The sequence below is a fragment of the Salvelinus sp. IW2-2015 genome, linkage group LG23 (assembly GCF_002910315.2).
Source record: "Salvelinus sp. IW2-2015 linkage group LG23, ASM291031v2, whole genome shotgun sequence".
NCBI classification, from domain to species: Eukaryota; Metazoa; Chordata; class Actinopteri; order Salmoniformes; family Salmonidae; genus Salvelinus; species Salvelinus sp. IW2-2015.
In genome coordinates this window covers 4,853,257-4,878,643 of record NC_036863.1, presented here as the reverse complement: position 1 = coordinate 4,878,643, position 25,387 = coordinate 4,853,257, and the positions used below count along the sequence as shown (strand labels likewise).

Here is a 25,387-nt window from a genome sequence, read left to right as displayed (position 1 = left end):
TCCTTTGCCCGGCTCTAGCTATTGTATCACACATACACAATTATCATGGCCACAGCAAATACCAGTCCCTTCCCGGCTCTTAAAACTAATTAATCACAATTATATTGCCCACAGTCCCCTCTCCAGGCTTCTAACTTCATACTCTTATCATTCGGCCGGCCCAGTCCCCTTGCGGCTCTAACTATTAATCACATTAATCATGGCCCACCGTGTCCTTCCTGCTTATATTATACAGATTATGAGTGACCAGTCCCTTCCTGGCTTCTACTATTATACATATATGGTCTCCCACCAGTCCCCCTTCTGGCTCTACTAATACTTATCATGGCCCCCCCCAGTCCCTTCCTGGCTCTAACTATTATCCATTTTATCATGGCCCACCAGTCCCCTTCTCGGGCTCACTATTATCACATTATCTATGGCCACCCAGTCCCCCTCTCCTGGCTCTAACTATTATCACATTATCATGGCCAGTCCCCTTCCCGGCTACTAAAAAAAAACATAGAAACTAAATAAACTAAAAGGAAACCTAAATAGTCTAACAAACATAAAAAAAAACAAAAGAATAAAAAGAAAGGAGAACCAAAAAGAAAAGAAACAGAGAAACTAGAAGAACAAAAAAGGAGGGGAGGGGGGGCGGACTGGTGGGCCGATGAATAATATGATAGATAGTCGAGCCGGGAAGGCGAACTGGTGGGCCATGATAAGTGATAATAGTTAAGCCCCGGAAGGGAGATGGTGGGCCATGATAATGTACTGATAATAGTAGAGCCGAAGGGGACTGGTGGCCATGATAATGTGAATAATAGTGCAGCCAGGAATGGTGACTGGTTTGGCCATGATAATGTGATAATAGTTAGAGCAGGAAGGGGATGGTAGGGCACCATGGGATATAGTGATAATTAGTAAGAGCCTGGGAAGGTGACTGGGGGCCATGATTAATGTGATACTAGTGAGCCAGGAAACGTGGAACTGGTGGGCCATGATAATGATAAGGCAAAGATGGAATAGTGATATAGTAGAGCCAGGAATGGTGGACTGGTGGGACAACATGATAATGGATAATAGTGAGCGTAATGATGACGGCTATAATGATAATATGACCAGGAAGGGGACTGTAGTGCGCCATGATAATAGTGAAATAGTAGAGCACAGGAATAGTGAAATGAGCCAACTGGTGGGCCATGATAAGCTGTGAAATAGTCAGAGCAAAGGACGGTGCCATGAAATGAGATGTAATGAGAAAGAGGCAACGAAATAGGTACGGTAGGGCCACACTAATATGGTCGATTACACTAGACAGTCCTGAGAATTGCGCTGCACACTGGTGGCATGAGATAAACATGGCGGCCTGTTGTAATGTAGCTGATGTGGTGCCAATGTGTAATAATAGTAGCAGAATGATGGATGATAATTGATATAGTAAGACGGAAGCTGTGATGATAATAAAAGTAGGCGGAAGTGGGATGGTATCGGCACAATGCATATGTATTGCATAATAGTAGCAAGCCAGGAAGAGGACTAACGGTGGGCCATGATAATTTGATAATGTCATAGCAGCCATGGACCAAGGTGACTGGTGGGCCATGATGAATAGGATAATAGTAAACCGAGCAGGCGGAAGGGGACTGGTGGCGCCATGATAATATGTGAATAAATGAGCCAGGAAGGGGACTGGTGGGCCATGATAATGTGATAAGTAGAGCAGGAAGGGGACTGTGGGCATGATAATGTGATAATAGTAGAGCCAGGAATGGTGACTCGTGGACCATGATAATGTGTGATGTGTCACTGCTGCCATGTCGTGCTGTGCGTAGCCCCAGCGGAAATTGATTGAGTTGTGTCTATCAAAGCTACAGCTATGCTCTTTGTTTATCATACTGCACTCATGTGGGGATAACCAGTTATTCAGGCCTTAGGAAGTATTCAGACCCCTTGACTTTCCCACATTTTGTTATGCTTAAGCCTTATTCCAATTGTTTTAATTATTTTTATTATACATCTCAGCAATCTACAGACAATACCTTATTAATGACAAAGCGAATGTATTAAAAATAAAGTATTCAGACCTTTGCTATGAGACTCGAATTGATCTCAGGTGCATCCTGTTTCATTGATCATCTTGAGATGTTTCTACAACTTGATTGGAGTCCACCTGTGGTATATTCAATTGATTGAACATATTGGAAAGGACACAGCTGGTCTATATAAGGTTCCACAGTTGACAGTGCATGTCAGAGCAAAAACCAGCCATGAGGTTGAAGGAACTCTCTGTAGAGCTCCGGGACAGGATTGTGTCGAGGCACAGATCTAGGGAAGGGTACCCAGACATTTTCTGCAGCATTGAAGGACTCCAAGAACACAGTGGCCTCCATCATTCTTAAATGGAAGAGTTTGGAACCACCAAGACTCCTTCCTAGAGCTGGCCGCGCAAACTGAGCAATCGCGCGCTAAGGGCCTTGTCAGGGAGGTGACCAAGAGACCGATGTCACTCTGACAGAGCTCTAGAGTTCCTCTGTGGAGATGGGAAACCTTCCAGAAGGACAACCATCTCTGCAGTACTCCACCAATCAGGCCCATTATGGTAGAGTGGCCAGACGAAGCCACTCCTCAGTAAAAGGCACGTGACAGCCTGCTTGGAGTTTTGCCAAAAAGCACCTAAAGACTTTCAGACCATGAGAAACAGATTTCTGGTTTGATGAAAGCATGATTGAACTCTTTGGCCTGAATGCCAAGTGTCACGTCTGGAGGAAACCTGGCACCATCCCTACATGAAGCATCGTTGGTGCAGCATCATGCTGTGAAGATGTTTTTCCAGCAGCAGGGACTAGGACACTAGTCAGGATTGAGGCAAAGATGAACGAGTAAAGTATGGAGAGATCCTTGATGAAAACCTGCTCAGAGCGCTCAAGACTTCAGACTGGGGTGAAGGTCTCACCTTCCAACAGGACAATGACCCTAAGCACACAGCCAAGACGACTGCAGGAGTGGCTTGGGACAAGTCTCTGAATGTCCTTGAGTGGCCCAGCCAGAGCCCGAACTTGAAACCGATCCCCATCCAACCTGACAGAGCTTGAGAGGATCTGCAAAGAATGAGAAACTCCCCAATTACAGGTGTGCGAGATTGTAGAGTCATACCAAGAAGATCAAGGCTGTAATTGCTTCCAAGGTTGCATTATGGGGTATTGTGTGTAGATTGATCAGGGGAAAAAACATACTTAATCATTTTTATTAAGGCTGTTACCTAACAAAATGTGGAAGAGTCAAGCGGTCTGAATACTTTCCGAAAGCACTGTATGTAGCTATTGTTCTCCATCAATTGACCTGATATTCATGTGTTTGCTCCATCTCTTGTGTTGTCGAACAAAGGAATAATCAGTTTGCCTTGGTGAGAGATAATGGGGTTAAACATTTGAACAAGCGAGTCGAGTGTTTCAGGATAACAGTAAAGCCATTATGTGCATTGATACTGATACATTAGTCTGATCCATAATTGGAGGAGGGTTGTCGATATCCTCACCCAAGCTCCAAGACATGACAGTCGGAAGCACTCTGCCAGATCTGTGCTGTTGTACAGCTGGGTGTCTTACATTAGATAAATATTTGCCTAATAAGCCCATCATTATTATTGTGGAGGGTAATGCAATGTGGGCTGCACTGCTGACCAACCTCAATAGCTATATTAATGTAATGTTATAAAAACAAATAGTGGACCACAGACCTGTGAGAATATTCTTCACATATCTCTCTCCTGCCTACCAACTGCCTCATCAGCAGAAAACTCACAGGGAGATGTCAGGGCAATCGGTTTTCTCTCTGTGTGTGTCCTCTCTCTCTCCTCTCTCGTCTCTCTCTGTGCTTTCCTCTCTCTCTCTCTGTGTGTCTCTCTCTCTGTGTGTCTCTCTCTTTTCTGTCTCTCTCTCTGTGTGTCTCTCTGTGTGTCTCTTCTTGTGTTTCTCTCTCTCTGTGTGTCTCTCTTCTCTCTGTCCGCTCTCTGTGTCTCTCTCTCTCTGTGCTCTCTCCTCTGTGTATCTCTCTCTCTGTGTGTCTCTGCTCTCTGTGTTGTCTCTCTCTCTCTGTGTCTCTCTCTCTCTCTCTCATCAGTGTGGAGGTGAGGAGAGGTGTAACCTGAGATTGATCACGTAACCCTGCTGTGTGCACACACAGATGTTGGTGATTTGCAGAAATGGCAGACAACGTTTCTTTTTTGTAAGGGAAGTAAATTATCGGGTTGCCAAATTGCTTGGTGCTTTAATAACAAAGCCAGCTGTTCTCGTCCCCGCTGAAAAGCAGTGCGGCCCCACTCGCAGAGCAGAAAAAGGCTAGGAGAGTACTCTTGATGCCCCCCAGGCTTACAAGCACGATAACTATAGTCGGGGGCAGGAGAGTTTCTGACACAGCTTACATTGTGGTGTTAATCAATTAGTGTACAGGTCAGCGTTGAGCTCTCTATAAACCTACACAGGTAGGGTGAGCTGCTGGCACTGTTTCCAACTTAGTAACTTCATAGCAGAAGTTGTCGGAAGCAGGGATGACCACCCTGTATAACAGTCTAACATCTGGATAGGTCAGGGGTCGAGAGGGGATTCTACACCTAGTAGTTTGTAGAATCTCTATTTAACCCTGTRATGTTATATGCAAATCAGATTTCCAAATCAGATTTCCAGTATATCTTTACCTAACTCTGTCAACTGTTTATTCATTGTCTGTATTCTCTGTTGTCATCATCTATGCATAGTCACTTTTCATTTTCTGACATGTATGCTTATTGTCTTTCTCTATGGGGATTAAATTGTGTTGACTGCATTGCCTTCCTGCATATTATATTCAGTCATTTCCATAACATGGTGATTCAGTGTTTTTCTCATCTTCCCTCTCTCGTAGGAGATTACGTTGTGCTGACAGTCTTCTTCGACTTGAGCAGAAGGATGGGTTACTTCACCATTCAGACCTACATCCCCTGCACTCTCATCGTTGTTCTCTCCTGGGTCTCCTTCTGGATCAACAAGGATGCTGTGCCTGCTAGAACATCCTTAGGTAACAACAAGCAAGGAAAATCGACTTCATAATTCATAGATTTCAGATTAATTCAAGAAAAATCAACAGAATAAAAGATAGGGTATTTAATAACCTCTTCGGGTTTCACACCTCACCTAAAGGGCCCCCTCGCACAAACCATCACGTTTTTATTTATTATTTTTATTTATTTATTTAACTTTATTTAACCTAGGTAGGCAAATTGAGAAACACGTTCTCATTTACAATTGCGACTCTGCCAAGATAAAGCAAAGCAGTTCGACACATTACAACAACACATAGTTACACATGGAGTAAAACAAACATATAGTCAATAATACAGTGAAAAAAAAAAATAAAAAAAAAGATCAGTCTATATCCAATGTGAGCAAGTGAGGTGAGATAAGGGAGGTGGAGGCAAACAAATATATGTATATAATAAATAAAATAAAATAAATAATATAAAAGGCCAGGAGGTGAAGTGAATACAACACAGCAAGTAAAATAAAACTAAAAAAAAAACTCGGAAGTGTTTGGTTTGCAGCGGAAAGAAAGTGCAAAGTAGAGACAGAAATAATGGGGTGCAAAGGAGCAAAATAAATTAATAAAAATAAATACAGTGGTAAAGAGGTAGTGTTTGGGTAAATTGTAGATGGGTTATGTACAGGTGCAGTAAATCTATGAGCTGCTCTGAACAGCTGTGCTTAAAGCTAGTGAGGGAGATAGGTGTTTCCAATTTCAGAGATTTTTGTGTTCGTTCCAGTCATTGCAGCAGAGAACTGGAAGGAGAGGCGTCCAAGGAAGAATTGGTTTTGGGGGGTGACTAGAGAGATATACCCTACTGGAGCGCGTGCTACAATAGGTGCTGCTATGGTGACCAGCGAGCAGAGATAAGGGGGGACTTTACCTAGCAGGGTCTTGTAGTGAGCCTGGAACCAGTGGGTTTGGCGACGAGTATGAAGCGAGGGCCAGCAAACGAGAGTGTACAGGTCGCAGTGGTGGGTAGTTAATGGGGCTTTTGGTGACAAAACGGAATGGCACTGTGATAGACTGCATCCAATTTATTGAGTAGGGTTTTGGGAGGCTATTTTGTAATGACATCACCGAAGTCGAGGATTGGTAGATGGTCAGTTTACAAGGGTATGTTTGGCAGCATGAGTAAAGGATGCTTTGTTGCGGAATAGGAAGCCAATTCTAGGATTTGACTTTGGATTGGAGATGTTTGATGTGAGTCTGGAAGGAGAGTTTAGCAGTCTAACCAGACCACCATAGGTATTTGTAGTTGTCCAACCATATTCTACAGTCAGACCGTCCAAAATAGTGATGTTGGACAGGCGGCAGTGGGCGGCAGCGCGATCGGTTGAAGAGCATGCATTTGTTTTACTTGTATTTAAGAGCAGTTGGAGGCCACGGAAGGAGATTGATGGCATTGAAGCTCGCCTGGAGAGTTGTTAACACAGTGTCAAAAGAAGGGCCAGAAGTATCCAGATAGTGTCGTCTGCGTAGAGGTGGATCAGAGAATCACCAGCAGCAAGAGCGACATCATTGATGTATACAGAGAAGGAGTCGGTCCAAGAATTGAACCCTGTGGCACCCCCATAGAGACTGCCAGAGGCCCGGACAACAGACCCTCCGATTTGACACATGAACTCGATCGAGAGAAGTAGTGGTGAACCAGGCGAGGCAATCATTAGAGAAACCAAGGCTGTCGAGTCTGCAATGAGGATGTGGTGATTGACAGAGTCAAAAGCCTTGGCAGGTCAATGATCCGGCTGCACAGTATTGTTTCCTATCGATGGCGGTTACGATGTCGTTTATGACCTGTAGCGTGGCTGAGGTGCACCCATGACCAGCTCTGAACCAGATTGCATAGCGAGAAGGTGTTGGTGGGATTCGAAATGGTCGGTATCTGTTTGTTGACTTGGCTTTCGAAGACCTTAGAAAGGCAGGGTAGGATAGATATAGGTCTGTAGCAGTTAGGGTCAAGGGTGTCCCCCCCTTTGAAGAGGGGGATAACCGCAGCTGCTTTCCAATCTTTGGGGATCTCGGACGACACGAAAAGAGAGGTTGAAGAGGCTAGTAATAGGGGTGGCAACAATTTCAGCAGATAGTTTTAGAAGAAAGGGTCCAGATTAATCTAGCCCGGCTGATTTGTAAGGGTCCAGATTTTGCCAGCTTCATTTAGGACATCAGCTGACTGTATTTGGGAGAAAGAGAAATGGGGGAAGCTTGGGCGAGTAGCAGAGGGGAGGGCAGTGCTGTTGTCCGGGGTAGGGGCAGCCAGATGGAAAGCATGGCCAGCCGTGGAAAAATGCTTATTGAAATTCTCAATTATAGTGGATTTGTCGTGGTGACAGTGTTTCCTATCTTCAGAGCGGTTGGAAGCTGGGAGGAGGTGTTCTTATTCTCCATGGACTTTACGGTGTCCAGAACTTTTTTGAATTTGTGTTGCAGGAAGCAAATTTTGCTTGAAAAAGCTAGCCTTGGCTGTTCTAACTGCCTGTGTATATTGGTTTCTGGCTTCCCTGAAGTTGCTATCACGGGGGCTGTTCGATGCTAATGCAGAACGCCATAGGATGTTTTTCTGTTGGTTAAGGCAGTCAGGTCAGGAGAGAACCAAGGGCTATATCTGTTCCTGGTTCTACAATTCTTGAATGGGGCATGCTTATTCAGATGGTGAGGAAGGCATTTTTAAAAATGACCAGGCATCCTCTACTGACGGGATGAGATCAGATATCCTTCCAGGATACCCGGCCAGGTCGATTAGAAAGCCTGCTCGCTGAAGTGTTTCAGGGAGCGTTTGACAGTGATGAGTGGAGGTGTTTGACCGCTGACCCATTACGGATACAGGCAATGAGGCAGTGATCGCTGTGAGATCTCTTGGTTGAAACAGAGAGGTGTATTTGGAGGGCAAGTTTGTTAGGATGATATCTATGGGTCCCCGAGTTTACGGAATTGGGGTGGTACCTGGTAGGTTTCATTGATATTTGTGTGAGATTGAGGGCATTCAAGCTTAGATTGTAGGGTGGCTGGGGTTTTGAGCATGTTCAAATTTAGGTCGCCTAGCAGCAGAACTTCTGAAGATAGATGGGGGGCAATCAGCTTCACATATAGTGTCAGAGCAAAGCTGGGGGCAGAGGGTTGGTCTATAGCAGGCGGCAACGGTGAGAGACTTGTTTTTAGAGAGGTGGATTTTTAAAAGAGAAGTTCAAAATTGTTTGGGAACAGACCTGGATGTAAGACAGAACTCTGCAGGCAGTCTTTGCAGTAGATTGCAACACCGCCCCCTTTGGCCGTTCTATCTTGTCTGAAATTTCTGTAAGTTGGGGATGAAAATATCTGTTTTTGGTGGTCTTTCTAAGCCAGGATTCAGACACGGCAAAACCTTCCGGGTTGGCAGAGTGTGCTAAAGCAGTGACAAAACAACTTAGGGAGGAGGCTTCAATGTTACATGCATGAAGCAAGGCTATTACGGTTACAGAAGTCATCAAAAGAGAGCGCCTGGGGAATAGGGAGTGGAGCCAGGTACTGCAGGGCCTGGATTCACCTCTACATCACAGAGGAACAGAGGAGGAAGTAGGATAAGGGTACGGCTAAAAGCTATGAGAATTGGTCGCCTAGAGCTACTGGAGCAGAGAGTAAGAGGAGGTTTTGGGGCGATAAAATAGTTTAAAGAATAATGTACGACAAAGGTATGCGTAGGATGTGAATACAGTGGAGGTAGACCTAGGTATTGGTGATGATGAGAGAGATATTTGTCTCTAGAAACATCATTGAAACCAGGTGATGTCATCGCATATGTGGGTGGTGGAACTGAGAGGTTGGTATGGTATAGTGAACAGGGCTAGAATCTCTACAGTGAAATAAGCCAATAAACTACCAGAACAGCAATGGACAAGGCATATTTACATTAAGGAAGAGGCATGCTAATCGAGTGATCAATAAGGGGTCAGTGAGTAAGAGGTTGGTTGGGTCGTGGCGATCCAGACAGCTGGCCGGGTATGTGGCTGTCGTAGCAGCATGGGATTGGGGTCCGTTTGTAGATACCTCGTGCGTTTCCGTCGTAAGTTGTGGGGGTTCCGTGTAGTGGGGTTCCCGTGTGGAAGAGGGGATCAATCCAAATTGGCAGAATAGATATAGTGACCCAAGGGAAAAAAAATAAAAAATAAATAAATAAAACGTTGCAGCACTATCAGTGAAGTTCACTAGCAGTGCTTCTCATAACACAGGACTTGTTGTGGTCAGGACCACCCCTCAGCGACCCAGAGAGGCTTCAGTAACTAGTCCTTCTGGATGATATGAGCCCAGACGGGCACATCTGTTTTTATACATATCTTAATTAGACATTCATTATGCAACACAGCAGGGGAGATGCAGCCTCAGTGTGAAAATACAGGTGGCCAACTTTGCTTAAGGCAAAAAGGGGGACTTTTTTTGCAGAATGTGTGAACTTTTGAACCCGCTCTTGTCTCCGAAGGGCGGACGACTTCAGAGTATGTCCTCTTATAGTTACATATTCTTTAGTCAGCTCCTTGCTTCTCCAAGCTTCTCAAACCTGAACACAAGCCCTCACCAGGACCATTAGAAGCATTGCTGAGTGTAAATCAATCCAGAACACGGACRTCCACTTCCAATCAGAGAAGAGGCGTTTCACCTTTAGAAGCAATGTTATACCCTATTACTGTGAGAGGTTAACTTGTTCTTTTATCTATTGCAGGTGTCCATATCTTATTATTGTTATCTTATAATCTTCATTACATATTAAATATTAGGACAAAATGAATTGCCTAGCAACATGAAAATGGAGTCAAATGGCTTAATTTCCTTCCCAAAGATAACAGGGAGGTTAATGTTGGTTAGCTAGCTTCACATTATTCTGAATCCTTCAGTGTCATCCAACCAAATATGACAATCACTCCATGCACCTCCATAGATATTGCAACATTAATCTTGAGACATGATGATGTCTCTCGTTTTGCATGAAAAATAGACACAAATAAACAATATTAGCCGCAAAGCCCTCGTGATCTATTAGAGTGGTTTGTTGAGGAGCTGCGGTGTGTGTTTGAGGCAGGGATGTTGGTAGCTGTACTCACTAAACACGCATYTGTAGTATCTGTGTGCTACGTTAAAGGGTTTCCACTGGTGTGGTATCTCCCTCCACATCATCATGTCTCAGTGACAAAGATCCCATGCAGTGTTAATTTCGTCAACAATAACTATGATGAAAAATATTACTCAACAACCTATTTTTCCTGACGACAACGAATGATGATAATGAAACGAGTTGCTGTGGAAAAAACTAAACACAGCAAAAAAAGAAACATCCTCTCACTGTCAACTGCGTTTATTTTCAGCAAACTTAACATGTGTAAATATTTGTATGAACATAACAAGGTTCAACAACTGAGACATAAACTGAACAAGTTCCACAGACATTTGACTAACAGAAATGGAATAAAGTTACCCTGAACAAAGGGGGGGTCAAAATAAAAAGTAACATTCAGTATCTTGTGTGGCCACCAGCTGCATTAAGTTCTGCAGTGCATCTCCTCCTCATGGACTGCACCAGATTTGCCAGTTCTTGCTGCAAGTTCCCGGTCATTTCTGGGGGGAATGGCCCTAGTTCTCACCCTCCGATCCAACAGGTCCCAGACGTGCTCAATGGAATTGAGATCCGGGCTCTTCGCTGGCCATGGCAGAACACTGACATTCATGTCTTGCAGGAAAACACAAACAGAATGAGCAGTATGGCTGGTGGCATTGTCATGCTGGAGGGTTATGTCAGAATGAGCCTGCAGGAAGGGTACCACGTGAGCACAGCGTTGAGATTGCCTGCAATGACAACAAGCTCAGTCCGATGATGCTTTGACACACCGCCCCAGACCATGACGGACCCTCCAAATCAATCCCGCCCCTGAGTACAGACCTCGGTGTAACGCTCATTCCTTCGACGATAAACGCGAATCCGACCATCACTCCTGGTGGGACAAAACCGCGACTCGTCATTGAAGAGCACTTTTTGCCCCGTCTGGTCCAGCGATGGTGGGTTTGTGCCCATAGGCGACGATGTTGCCGGTGATGTCTGGTGAGGACCTGCCTTACAACAGGCCTACAAGCCCTCAGTCCAGCCTCTCTCAGCCTATTGCGGACAGTCTGAGCACTGATGGAGGGATCGTTCCTGGTGTAACTTGGGCAGTTGTTGTTGCCATACTGTACCTGTTCCGCAGGTGTGATGTTCGGATGTACCAATCCTATGCAGGTGTTGTTACACGTGGTCTGCCACTGCGAGGACGATCAGCTGTCCGTCCTGTCTCCCTGTAGCGCTGTCATAGGTGTCTCACAGTACGGACATTGACATTTATTGCCCTGGCCACATCTGCAGTMCTCATGCCTCCTTGCAGCWTGCCTAAGGCACGTTCACGCAAATGAGCAGGGACCCTGGGCATCTTTCTTTTGGTGGTTTTCAGAGTCAGTAGAAAGGCCTCTTGTAACGGCGTTCCTCCTCCTCTTCATCCGAAGAGGAGGAGCATGGATTGAACCAAAATGCAGCGTTGGAATAAGACATAATGAATTTATTGAACAAGACAAAACGAACTATACTTGACAACTAAACAAAATAACAAACCGAATGTAGACAGACTTGGACCACGAACTTACATGAAACACGAAGAACGAACGAACAAGTACTTACTACAAACAAAACGACGAACGAACGAACGAACGAAACAGTCCCGTATGGTGCAAACATAGACACAGACACAGGAGACAACCACCCACAAACAAACACTGTGAAACTACCTAACTTAATATGATTCTCAATCAGAGGAGATGAAAACCACCTGCCTCTAATTGAGAACCATATTAGGTACCCATTCACCAACATAGAAACAGAAAACATAGACTGCCCACCCAAACTCACGTCCTGACCAACTAACACATACAAAACTAACAGAAAACAGGTCAGGAACGTGACACCTCTTTAGTGTCCTAAGTTTTCATAACTGTGACCTTAATTGCCTACCGTCTATAAGCTGTTAGTGTCTTATAGACCGTTCCACWGGTGCATGTTCATTAACTGTTTATGGTTCATTGAACATTTACAATGAAGATCTGTGAAGTTATTTGGATTTTTACGAATTATCTTTGAAAGACAGGGTCCTGAAAAAGGGACGTTTCATTTTTGCTGAATTTATAACTTTAACAAATGAGTTTTCATTTTTAGTTGACGAAAAGACTCATGGACATTCAATTTGACATGAAGCTGCTTTTCATCTGTATTGTCCATGCATGCATGCCTTTGCAGAATACGGAATGCGATTCTCTCATTGGTTATGATTAGGACGAAAGAGCTGTAGGCCTATACATAAATTGTTTAACCTGTATCCAAGGCTTTGTAGCCTATATAGTAAATCATGGCTAGTRTTGGTTACAATCTTCCACAATAGCAATGTGCCAGTTGTATAAAGGGATAGTAGGCCTAGTTGGACACGGCTATCTGAATGTGCACATGATGGAAGTTAGAAGTAAATATTAATTATTTAATGGGGGAAAAATGCACTGACTAAAATTGTCCGGAGTTTTAGTCAATTAATAATAACTAAAACTAATGATGGATAAAATGACTAAAGTGTGACTAAGGCTCAAATATATTTTAAGACTAAAACTAAATATAAAATAGCAGCCAAAATGAACACTGATCCCTTTGCACCAGATGGCTGGTGGTAAGGCATGGTATGGCTGAACWTGAAAGAAGAGATACACTACATGACCAAAAGTATGTGGACACCTGCTTATCGAACATTTCATTCTAAAACCTCGGGCATTAATATGGAGTTGGTCCCCCCTTTGCTGCTTTAACAGCCTCCACTCTTTTAGGAAGGCTTTCCACTAGATGTTGGAACATTGCTGCGGGGACTTGCTTTCATTCAGCCACAAGAACACTACTGAGGTACCATGTAGAACCATGAAAAACAGCCCCAGACCATTATTCCTCCTCCACCAAACKTTACAGTTGTCACTATGCATTGAGGCAGGTAACGTTCTCCCGGCATCCGCCAAATCCAGATTTGTCCCGTCGGACTGCGTGATTCATCACTCCAGAGAACGCATTTCCAGGCTTGGCATTGCGCATTGTGATGTTAGGCTTGTGTGCGGCTGCTTGGCCAAGGAAACCCATTTCATGAAGCTCCCGACGAACAGTTCTTGTGCTGACATTGCTTCCAGAAGCAGTTTGGAACTCGGTAGTGAGTGTTGCAACTGAGGACAGACGATTTTTACGCACTTCATCACTCTGCGGTCCTGTTCGGTGAACTTGTGTGGCCTAACACTTTGCGGCTGTGCCGTTGTTGCTGCTAGACATTTCCACTTCACAATAACAGCACTTACAGTTGACCGGGGCAGCTCTAGCAGAGCAGAACGTTTACCAACTGACTTGTTGGAAAGGTGGCATCCTATGACGGTGCCACGTTAAAAGTCACTGACCACTTTAGTAACGCCATTATACTGCCAATGTTTGTCTATGGAAATTGCATGGCTGTGTGTTCAATTTGATGTACTTGTCAACAACGGGTGTGGCTGAAACAGCTTAATCCACTAATTTGAAAGGGTGTCCACATAATTTTGTATATATAGTGTATATTGTGGATCAAGGGACCACAACAGTTGCTTGCTACGCCGTCCATTATGAGGAAACTGTACGTCATAATGTGTCAAGTGTTTGCAATTAAACACTCTGCATTTCATAATCCTTTAGTTTTGTGTAATCCAGTACTCGAATACTCTGCCTTGATTTCTAATCACTATACTTAATGATACCGTTTCCTCGGATTCCTTTCATTTGTTGGAGAAGTATTATGGATAATATACTGTMTCTGTTAGATCTGTTACATGACCAGAGAAAGCACTTTGGCATAACCCAGCTCACACATGTTTTTGCCTGCATAAAGTATGTMATTCATTTAAAACCCATAAGGATCAAATAGCAAGCTCTCTTCAAAATAGATATGTGCAGCATGCTAAAATAGTTCAAACATCCCAACTGTGTATCATACATATTGTATTTTGTTCAACCAGTCTGAGATTGCTCCATTCTAATCATCTCTGAGAATATATTTTTGTACAGAAAGTTTCTTTGAATTTTTGGTCAGTTTTTTCTCACATCTCTGAGACTAGGGAGGTCAATACAAAAATTATATATATATATATATATATATATATATACTCTGAACCACTCTCACAACTCTATTTTGTTAGTCTCCGACATATCCTACATGTTTTATTGCCTCCACTGCATCAACTCCCCAAGTCCTAAAATCAAACCCCTCTAAGAATGGCATACTGTTATCTTTTGTTGCTATACCCTTTCTATACCCTTTCTATACCCTTTCTATACCCTTTCTATACCCTTTCTATACCCTTTCTATACCCTCGCCTGACCCTCTTGGCCATCTGGTCTATTGACAGGCATCACCACTGTGCTGACCATGACTACGCTAAGTACCATAGCCAGGAAGTCGCTGCCTAAGGTGTCCTACGTGACGGCCATGGACCTCTTTGTGTCCGTATGCTTCATCTTCGTCTTTGCCGCGCTGATAGAATACGGAACACTGCACTACTTTGTAAGCAACAGGAAGCCAAGCACAAAAAAGGACAAGAAGAAGAAAAACCCGGTGAGTCGTTTATCCAAAACAAAGTGGGCACACAATGACTCTACTCAAGTAGTGAAGATAAAATGGTCAGAATAGCTGAGACAAATGTCAGACACATTTTGAGCTTAATGTGTTTGCAAAGAATATTGACCTTACCTGTGAGAATGTGTTTATATTAGGAATAGGCCAGGTCAAAGGGTGGGGATTACAACACTCTCCAAACACGGAGTTATTTCCAGTCTCTGAAAGCCTCACCAATCACTGTATTACTGTGTTACTGTAATGCAAAGCCTACTACTACTAGGTTCTCTGATGGGAGTAGTCATTGTGAGGCCACCTCGTGCCATGCAGTCTACGAGAGACATAGAACCTGTCCTTAATCCATACCACAGCTGTGCAGTACTATTTTAAAACCTTGTCACATGACCAGAAGGTGTCGGCGCTTCAAATCCCCACAACATCATGACGGCTAAAGTAAAAGCACCAGAGTTAGCTAGCTAGGGAACTTAACAGGGTGTGGAGTGCTCCAGATTCAGCTTCTCTGTAAGTAAGATTTGCTTTTGGATATAAATGTGTGCTGGGTGAATGAGTTTAGACGATCTGAAGGTGTAATGCCAGTTTGCTATCTCTAAGGGGAGGTTCTAAATGAGGTTCTTCACATGGTCTGCCAAGTTGTGATGCAGAAGCCTTTCATCCTTTTGATCTTCATGAATAATAAAGGAAATCGAGGAAATAACATATTTTCATGTCTCATAGATTTGGGTGTAAGAGTCTAACCATTTAGATGTCTCATAGGTTTTGAGTTTAAGGTCTAACCATTGTTCATTTCTCCATAGTTTGATGAGTAAGTTAACCATTTTCCATGTCCTCAATATGGTTTTGGGTGTAAGGGGTAACCGATCTTCATGTCTCATAGGTTCTTGGGGTGTAAGGTCTATACCATTTCCATGCTTTCAGAGGTTTTGTGGTGTAGAGGCTCATTGTTCAATGGTCTGCACACGTTTTGGGTGTAATGTCACGCTATCATTGTCATATCTCTATAGTTTGGGTGTAAGCTAACCAATGTTCATGTCTCATAGTGTTTTGGTGTAACTCAACATTTCATGTCTCATAGGTTTTTGGTGTGTAAGGTCAAACCCATTTCATTGTCTCATATGTGTTTGTTGGGATCTTAACCATTTTCATGTCTCATAGTCTTTGGGTGCTAATGGTCTTACACATTTTTCTGTCTCATAGGTTTGGGTGTAATAGGTGTTCTAACCATGTTCATTGTCTCATAGGTTTTGGGTGTATATTCTAACCATGTTCAGGTCTCATAGGTTTGGGTGTTAGGGTCTAACCGTTTTCATGTCTCAATAGGTTATTGGTGTAAGGTCTAACCAATTTAATGTGCATAGGTTTTGGTGTATGGTCTAACCATTTTCATTTCTCAATAGGTTTTGGGTGTAAGTGTCTATACCATGTTCATCGTCTCATAGTTTTGGTGTAAGGTGCTAACCATTTTCATGTCTCATAGGTTTTGGGTGTAATGGCCTAACCATTTTCATGTCTCATAGTTTGGGTGTAAGGTGTCTAACCATGTCATTTCTCATAGGTTTTTGGTGTAAGGCCATTTTCTATGTCTCATAGGTTTTTGGTGTAAGGGTCTAACCATGTTCATGTCTCATAGGTTTTGGGTGTAAGGCTAACCATGTTTCATGCTCAAAGGTTTTGGGTGTAAGGGTCTAACCATTTTTCATGTCTCATAGGTTTTGGGTAACCTCTTTCATGTCTCATAGGTTTTGGGTGTAAGTCTAACCATGTTCATGTCAAGTAGGTTTTTGGGTTGAACTCACTTTTCATGTCTCATAGGTTTGGGTGTATAAGGGTCTAACCATGTTCATTGTCGCATTAGGTTTTGGTGTAAGTGGTCTAACCATTTTCATGTCTCATAGGTTTTGGGTGTAAGGGTCCTAACCATGTTCATGTCTCATAGGTTTGGGTAAGGTCTAACCTGTGTCATGTCTCATAGGTTTTGGGTGTAAGGGTCTAACCATTTTAAATGTTTGCAGTAAGGTTTGGTGTAAGTGGTCTACCATTTTTCATGTTTCTCATAGGTTTTTGGGTGTAGGTTTAACCATGTTCATGTCTCATAGGTTTTGGTGTAAGGGTCTAACCATTTTCATGTCTCATAGGTTTGGGGTGTAAGTTTGGTCTAACGCATTTCAGTGTCTCCAGTTACGTTTTGGGTGTAAGGAGTCTAACCCTGTCATGTTCTCATAGGGGTTTGGTGTAGTCCTTAACAGCTTTTCCATGTCTCAATAGTTTTGGGTGCTTTAATGCGGTCTTAACACATTTTCCATGTCTCCATAGTGTGTTGTGAGTTTAAGGGGCTGATTACCAGGTTCATGATCTCATCTACGGTTGTGGGTGTTAATGCGGCTAACCTAGTGTCATGTCTGGCGATATGGTTTTTGCTGTCTAAAGTGGGCTTATGTTACCGTAGGCTTTTCTATGTCTCATAGGTTTTTGGTGTTAGCCTGAGAGGGTCTTACTCCTGTTTCAATAAGTCATCATAGGCTTTTTTTCGGGTGTAATTTCTCGTCTAACCATATTCTCATGTCTCCATCGCTTGGGTGTAATGGTCTAACCATTTTCATGTCTCATAGGTTTTGGGTGTAAGGGTCTAACCATGTTCATGTCTCATAGGTTTTGGGTGTAAGGGTCTAACCATCTTCATTTCTCATGGGTTTTAGGTGTAAGAATCTAACCATTTTCTGAAAATTAACATATAAATAAGTAAATAATGATATCCTATTTCAATGTTATGATGGTACAGTAATGGTACAGACAACAACAGTGTATTTATAATCAATCTGTTAAATGTATGCATACTTTAACTGATGTGTTATTCCACTAGGAATAACAGGACTAACAGGAAATAAAATCAGTAAAAAAKCATTTTTGAAGATACAGTAGTTTGAGAGTATAAAGTACTACAAATCCATGTTCAATGTGTTTTTCAGATAAAAATGCCTTTTACTGGGCTTAAAAAATGCCATTGTCTTGTCTTGGTGTAACGGGTCAGCTTTGAGCCCAACTAGGATCAATATCGTCCCTAAATCGTTGATGTCTAGTTTGTAGAATTGACTGGGGATCAACCTGGTCCACAATTTGATGTATCCAGTTCTGCATTTTCCTCCTGTATGTGTGTCTCGACAGTATGTTGTTCCCTTCCTACTTCTACGGTGTTATTTTCTTTAGACGTTCTCTCTGTTGGTCTTTTTACATTTGTTATTTTTTGTGTTGTTCTCTTTTAATTCCACATATTCTTTGTTTCCTGTTGGGACAAAAGCTCCTCCGGCTCTTTTCCTCAAAGGTATATTGCCTGTGTCTGAGTTTCATCTATTGACTGCATGTGTCTGCTGCATTTTGCCTGTCTCTGTACCCAGCTAGTGTACCTCACTGCTACATGTCTGTTTTAGAGACCCTTTCTTTACCTTCACCTCAGAATGTCTTCCGCAATACCACCAAACAAAGCGCTCACTGTGCAGAGGTAGCCAGACGTACTTGTGTAATGACAACATTCTGCTCTCTCATATAACCAGCCCACACACGTCCACAGCTAGTAAAAAGATGRTACAAAATGGTTTCGTTCTGACTTTTTATTTAATTTTTTACACKGTGCAATTTTAACAGTAAAGCAGTCCCAGCTCTATTTCCCCTGTCAAGCTAAGCTACCCGTGTGTTTGTGGGGCTTTTAACCTGACGCTTCCTATAGAATCAGCAGAGCCTTAACAGACTGAAATAGACAACCCCTACACTGTGTTAAGCCTAATTAGTAGTGATCATTTTAATGGCTCCACACGCAGCAGAGTAGATTTAGCCCCAGTAATCTCTAAAACACTCACAGTTGCACAGGGTGCTACTGAAGAGCTACAGGTAACTGTTTCCAAAATAATGGAAACACTCAAGTGAGGCTTACAAAGTATATTGAAAGCAAGTGCTTCCACACAAGTGTGGTTTCTGAGTTAATTAAGCAATTAGCATCCCATCATGCTTAGGGTCATGTATAAAATACTGGGCAATGCTGCTACCATGGCYATGCCCCCATAGGATGACAATGCCCATCCATAGGGCACGAGAGGTCAATGAATGGTTTGATGAGCATGAAAACGATGTAAAGCACATGCCATGGCCATCTCAGTCACCAGATCTCAACCCATTTTGAACTTATGGGAGATTCAGGAGCAGCGCCTCTGACAGCGTTTTCCACCACCATCAACAAAACACCAAATAATGGAATTTCTTGTGGAAGAATGATGTGAATCCCTCCAATAGAGTTCCAGACGCTTGTAGAATGTATGGTAAGATACATTGAAGTTGTTCTGGCTTGTGGTGGCCCAATTCCCTCTTAAGACGCTTTATGTTGGTGTTTCCTTTATTTTGGCAGTTACCTGTATATTTAACACTCAAGTAAAGATGATGGTGTGCTTTAAAAAAYGGAATCACCCTGAATCTATTATATGGAAGTGTAACATATCTTAATGGGGTAATTTGACTGAATTTAAATACTATTAGTCAGAGGATACTGTAAGTATGGTAAACATTTGAACCAGCCATTTAAAGTGAGGCCATTTTTATAGCTATTTTAAATAATGGACAAAAATTAACTATAGCTGACACTAAGCTTTGATTATAGTGGTAGGGATCCAGAGTAGGAGACGAAGGCCTATATTCAACCTGTAAAGCTGAACTTCCACGGTGCGGATTGAATAGAGCCCTAAGTGTTTCCATCAATTATTCATTTTGAGAGGTTGTCTACTTCATCCGGTTAAAGCTGGTTATKCCACTTTTGTTTGCAAACCCCGGCCACACTGCAGGATCTGGGTTTGCTCTTCTGCTTGAGCTAGCTTCCACGACACGCTTCCTTCCCCCGTGCAACCCCCCCTTTGAGAACCAAGTCACATGACCTGATGCTGCTTCCTGGTGCAAATCTAGGTTGATGATAAAAGGTTAAAACAATGTAATAATTCCATGCGGAAGCGTTGGAAAATTAACAAATTCATTGGACCAGCGCCATTGCTGATTCTACAGAATTAACGAGCAAAAGTGACTGGAAGCAAATGTTAGCAGTACAAAAAGTTTCTCATTTTAGCTAACTACTCACCAAACACAGCATACCTGTTTTACTGTCATTATATTCTTTAAAAAATTATAAAAAATTATCTGCAGCCACTTTATTACTTCATTTCTCGACCATTGGTGACATTTTCAATGCTATTCATATGTCATGTTTTGTCTTTGATCATCATGTCTTGTCCCTGTGCTTCCCTCTGCTGGTCTTATTAGGTTCTTTCCTTTTTCTATCCCTCTCTCTCCCCTCCCTTCTCCCTCTCTCGCTCTCTCTCTCTATCGTTCCGTTCCTGCTCCCAGCTGTTTCTCATTCTCCTAACTACCTCATTTACTCTTTCACACCTGTCCCCTATTTTGCCCTCTGATTAGAGTCCCTATTTCTCCCTCGTTTTCCGCTTCTGTCCTTGTCGATTCTTGTTTGATGTTTGCTGTTCTGTGTCCTTGTTCCGCCCTGTCGTGTTTTTGCCTTCTTCAGATGCTGGTGTGAGCAGGTGTCTATGTCAGCTACGGCCTGTGCCTTCCTGAAGCGACCTGCAGTCTGTGGTCGCGCTCCAGTCGTTCCTCTCTACTGACGAGAGGATTTCAGTTTCCTGTTTTGGATTTACTATGATTTATCCAGGAGTCATATGTTTGTTTAAGACTGGATTAAAGACTCTGTTTCTATTAGTCGCTTTTGGGTCCTCATTCACCAGCATAAACAGAAGAATCCGACCAAGAATGGACCCAGCGACTACGGATTCTCGCAACACTGCCGTCGAGATCCAGGGAGCAATGCTCGGCAGACACGAGCAGGATTGTCTGCTGCTCGTCATGCCGTTGAGACCCTGGCGTTCAGGTCTCGCATCTCTCAGGACAGTTTCAGAGTCTTCGTCTCGTGCCACCGAGTACTTCCTGGTCTTCCGAGTCTCCGGAACCTAGGGTTAATAACCCACCTTGTTACTCTGGGCAGCCCACTGAGTGTCGCTCCTTTCTCACCCAGTGTGATATTGTGTTCTCTCTCCAGCCCAACACATACTCAAGAGAGAGAGCTCGGATCGCTTACGTCATATCACTCCTTACTGGTCGGGCTCGGGAGTGGGCACAGCTATCTGGGAGGCAAGGGCTGAGTGTTCTAACGTTTATCAGAACTTTAAAGAGGAGATGATACGGGTTTTTGATCGTTCAGTTTTGGGAAGGAGGCTTCCAGGGCCTGGCTTCCCTATGTCAAGGTGATCGATCCATAACGGATTACTCTATAGAGTTTCGCACTCTTGCTGCATCCAGTGACTGGAACGAGCCGGCGTTGCTCGCTCGTTTTCTGGAGGACTCCACGCTGAGGTTAAGGATGAGATTCTCTCCCGGGAGGTCCTTCCAGCGTGGACTCTTTGATTGCACTCGCCATCCGCATAGAACGAGGGTAGATCTTGTCACCGGCTCGTGGAAGAGGCTCGCGTTAACGGTGTTCCCCTCTCCGCATCTCAACCATCCTCCCTCACCGGCTCAGAGACTGAGCCCATGCAGCTGGGAGGTATTCGCATCTCGACTAAGGAGAGGGAACGGAGAATCACCAACCGCCTTTGCCTCTATTGCGGTTCTGCTGGACATTTTGTCATGTCATGTCCAGTAAAAGCCAGAGCTCATCAGTAAGCGGAGGCTACTGGTGAGCGCTACTACTCAGGTCTCTCCATCAAGATCCTGACTACCTTGTCGGTCCATCTACGCTGGACGGTTCGGCTGCTTCCTGCAGTGCCTTGATAGACTCTGGGGCTGAGGGTTGTTTTATGGACGAAGCATGGGCTCGGAAACATGACATTCCTCTCAGACAGTTAGGGAAGCCCAGCCCATGTTCGCCTTAGATGGTAGTCTTCTCCCCAGTATCAGATGTGAGACACTACCTTTAACCTCACAGTATCTGGTAACCACAGTGAGACCATTCCTTTTTGATTTTTCGGTTCACCTTTACACACTGTTGTTTTGGGTCATCCCTGGCTAGTATGTCATAATCCTTCTATTAATTGGTCTAGTAATTCTATCCTATCCTGGAACGTTTCTTGTCATGTGAAGTGTTTAATGCTGCTATCCCTCCTGTTTCTTCTGTCCCTCTACTCAGGGGGAACCTGGTGATTTGACAGGAGTGCCGGAGGAATATCATGATCTGCGCACGGTCTTCAGTCGGTCCAGAGCCACTCTCTCCTCCTCACCGGTCGTATGATTGTTGTATTGATCTCCTTCCGGGGACCACTCCCCTCGGGGTAGACTATACTCTCTGTCGGCTCCGAACGTAAGGCTCTCGAGGATTATCTGTCTGTTTCTCTCGACGCCGGTACCGTGGTGCTTCTTCTCCCGCGGAGCGGGGTTTTTTTTGTTAAGAAGAAGGAGGTACTCTGCGCCCCTGCGTGGATTATCGAGGGCTGAATGACTAACGGTTAAGAATCGTTATCCGCTTCCCTTATGTCGTCAGCCTTCGAGATTCTGCAGGAGCCAGGTTCTTACAGTTGGCCTTAGCGCTACGTATCATCTCGTGCGCATCAGAGAGGGGGGGACGAGTGGAAAACGGCGTTTAACACTCCGTTAGGGCATTTTGAATACCGGGTTCTACCGTTCGTCTCGCTAATGCTCCAGCTGTCTTTCAGGCATTAGTTAATGATGTACTGAGAGACATGCTGAACACTTTGTTTTCGTTTACCTTGACGATATCCTGATTTTTTCACCGTCCACGAGATTCATGTTCAGCACGTTCGACGTGTACTCCAGCGCCTTTTAGAGATTGTCTCTACGTGAAGGCTGAGAAGTGCGCCTTTCATGTCTCCTCTGTCACATTTCTCGGTTCTGTTATTTCCGCTGAAGCATTCAGATGGATCCCGCTAAGGTCCAGGCTGTCAGCGATTGGCCCGTTCCTAAGTCACGTGTCGAGTTGCAGCGCTTTCCTGGTTTCGCTAATTTTATCGGCGTTTTCATTCGTAATTTCGGTCAAGTGGCTGCCCCTCTCACAGCTCTGATTCTGTCAAGACTTGCTTTAAGTGGTCCGGTTCGCCCAGGGAGCTTTTGATCTCCTCAAGAAGCGTTTTCATCCGCTCCTATCCTTGTTACTCCTGACGTCACTAAACAATTCATTGTCGAGGTTGACGCTTCAGAGGTGGGCGTGGAGAGCCATTTGTCCCAGGCGCTTTCATTCTGACGATAAGCGTCATCCTTGCGCTTACTTTTCTCATCGCCTGTGCCATCGGAACGCAACATATGTGGGTAACCGCGAACTGCTCGCCATCCGCTTAGCCATAGGCGAATGGCGAAGTGGTTGGAGGGGCGACCGTCCTTTTGTCGTTTGGACTGACCATAGAAACTTGAGTACATCCGTTCTTGCCAAACGACTTAATGCACGTCAAGCTCGTTGGGGTCGTTGTTTTCGCTCGTTTCGAGTTCGTGATTTCCTATCGCCCGGGAAATAAGAACACAACCTGATGCCTTATCCCGTCTCTTTAGTTCTTCTGTGGCTTCTACCGACCCGAGGGATTCTCCCTGAAGGGCGTGTTGTCGGGTTGACTGTCTGGGAATTGAGAGACAGTAAAGCAAGCACTCACTCACACTGCGTCGCCGCGCGCTTGTCCTAGTAACTTCTGTTCGTTCCTTCTCTACTCGTCTGCTGTTCTTCAGTGGCTCACTCTGCCAAGTTAGCTGGCCACCCGGCGTTCGGGTACGCTTGCTTCTATTCGCCAGCGTTTTGGTGGCCTACTCAGGAGCGTGACAGCGGCCGTTTCGTGGCTGCTTGTCGGACTGCGCGCAGACGTAAGTCAGGTCTCTTCTCTGCCGGTCCAGACCGCTTCCCATTCTCTCGACATGGTCTCACATCGCCTTAAGACTTTATTACGCGTCTGCCTTCGTCTGCGGGAAGACTGTGATTCTTATGGTTATCGATAGGTTCTCTAAGGCGGCACATTTCATTCCCTCGCTAAGCTCCTTCCGCTAAGGAGACGGCACAAATCATCATTGAGAATGTGTTCAGAATTCATGTCTCCGTTTAGACGCGTTTTCAGACAGAGGCCCGCAATTCACGTTAACGTTTTGGAGGAGTTCTGTCGTTTGATTGTGCTTCCGTCAAGTCTCTCTTCCGGGTTTCATCCCCAGTCTAACGGTCAAGCAGAAAGGGCCAATCAGATCGATTGGTCGCAGATTACGCAAGCCTTTCTTTTCGAAACCCTGCGTCTTGGGCAGAACAGCTCCCCTGGGCAGAATAGCGCTACAGCCATCACGCTTCCTTCGTGCTGCTACGGTTCGGGCTATCTCGTTCAGAGTAGTCTTGGGTACCACCCTCCTTGTTCTCGTCGCAGCTCGCCGAGGCGTTCCAGCGTTCCCATCCTCAGAGGACGGGCTTTTAGTCCAAAACGTGAGTGAGCGCACCTGGAGGGGGTCAGGTCTGCAGCTTGTATTGAGGGAGTCCTTACGGATAAGGAGGCAACTGTGAGAGCCGCCAATGATAAACGTAGGATTAAGAGTCCTAGGTATATGGTCAAGAGCCGCGTTCCAGAGAAGTTGGTTAGCTCATCCACTGTAGAGCCGTATTCGCCCGCTTCAGCAGCAAGCTTCTCGCCAAGTTTGACTCCGCGTTCATTGGTCGTTCCGTGTCTCCTCAGTGCGTTCACTCCTTGTGCTGTCGCACTGGCTCTTCCGCACATCTAGTCGTTACCAAGAGTCAGACAGCGCGATAATGAGACCTGTCTCCATGTCTCGCTGATGTCAAGCCTTTATCCTTCGGCGCCCCCGTTCCGATACCTCCTGCTTCAATCCGCCGCCCCCCGTCTTGTCGAGGCCTGGCACCATAATATGTACAAAGTACAAGACGGAAATCATGGACATTGCGTTCTCGAGGCGGGTTTCACCATACTTAGGTGGAGATTGGGTGTACGTCCTGAAGGAGAGGAGTTGGGTTCCATTCATCGGACTGCTAGAGCCGTCGTTGATTGTGTGATTTCTTCTCGTTCCGCCAGGATGTTCGCTCCTCGAGTGCGCCAGAAGGCGCTCGATGGGTGACATGAGCTGGGTGGGTACTGGTCCATGTTTTGTCATTTGATCATCATGTCTTGTCCCTGTGCTTCCTCTTCTGTGGTCTTGATTAGGTCTTTCCCTTTTTCGATCCCTCTCTCTCCCCCTCCCTTCTCTCCCTTCCTCTCGCTCTCTTCTTCTTATCTTCCCGTTCGTGCTCCCAGCGTTCTCATTCTCCTAACTACCTCATTTATCTTTTCACACCTGTCCCCTATTTTGCCCTTCTGATTAGGTCCCTATTTCTTCCCTCTTTTCCGCTTCTGTCCTTGATTCGTGTCTTGTTTGATGTTGCTGTTCTGTGTCCTTGTTCCCCTGTCGTGTTTTTGCCTTTCTTCAGAATGCTAGCGTGTGATGCAGGTGTCTATGTCAGCTACGGCCATGTGCCTTCCTGAAGCGACCCTGCAGTCGTGGTCGCGGTCCGCAAGTCGCGTCCCTCTCTACTGACGAGAGGATTGTTCATGTATCAACTGTTTGGGATTTTACCTATGCTATTATTCCAGGAGTATCATTGTTTGCTTTAAGGACTGATTAAAGACTCTGTTTACTGATTAAGCAAGCTTTGGGTCACTAAGCATTCACCAGCATAAGCA

General features: G+C 44.6%; 1 protein-coding gene and 1 long non-coding RNA gene across 5 annotated transcripts in view; both read left to right on the top strand.

Annotated features, from left to right (window-relative positions):
• LOC111950790 (gamma-aminobutyric acid receptor subunit gamma-2) overlaps positions 1 to 25,387 on the top strand; it is a 94,638-nt gene that overhangs the window by 58,282 nt on the left and 10,969 nt on the right. For 2 of the 3 annotated variants that reach the window (XM_023968673.2, XM_070434314.1), the window contains 3 exons: positions 4,885 to 5,037; positions 14,482 to 14,687; positions 18,001 to 18,024. In XM_023968673.2, coding sequence (XP_023824441.1) covers positions 4,885 to 5,037; positions 14,482 to 14,687; positions 18,001 to 18,024 — 383 coding nt within the window. The remainder of the gene's footprint in view (positions 1 to 4,884; positions 5,038 to 14,481; positions 14,688 to 18,000; positions 18,025 to 25,387) is intronic. The other variant, XM_070434315.1, reaches the window with a different exon arrangement.
• Positions 16,151 to 16,707, top strand: LOC139022869 (uncharacterized). Of its 2 annotated transcripts, XR_011473935.1 has the most exons (4): positions 16,151 to 16,236; positions 16,310 to 16,457; positions 16,574 to 16,615; positions 16,653 to 16,707. It is a non-coding gene; the product is annotated as an uncharacterized lncRNA (long non-coding RNA). The 2 variants fall into 2 exon arrangements; XR_011473934.1 differs by lacking the exon at positions 16,151 to 16,236 and having other exon boundaries at positions 16,254 to 16,457.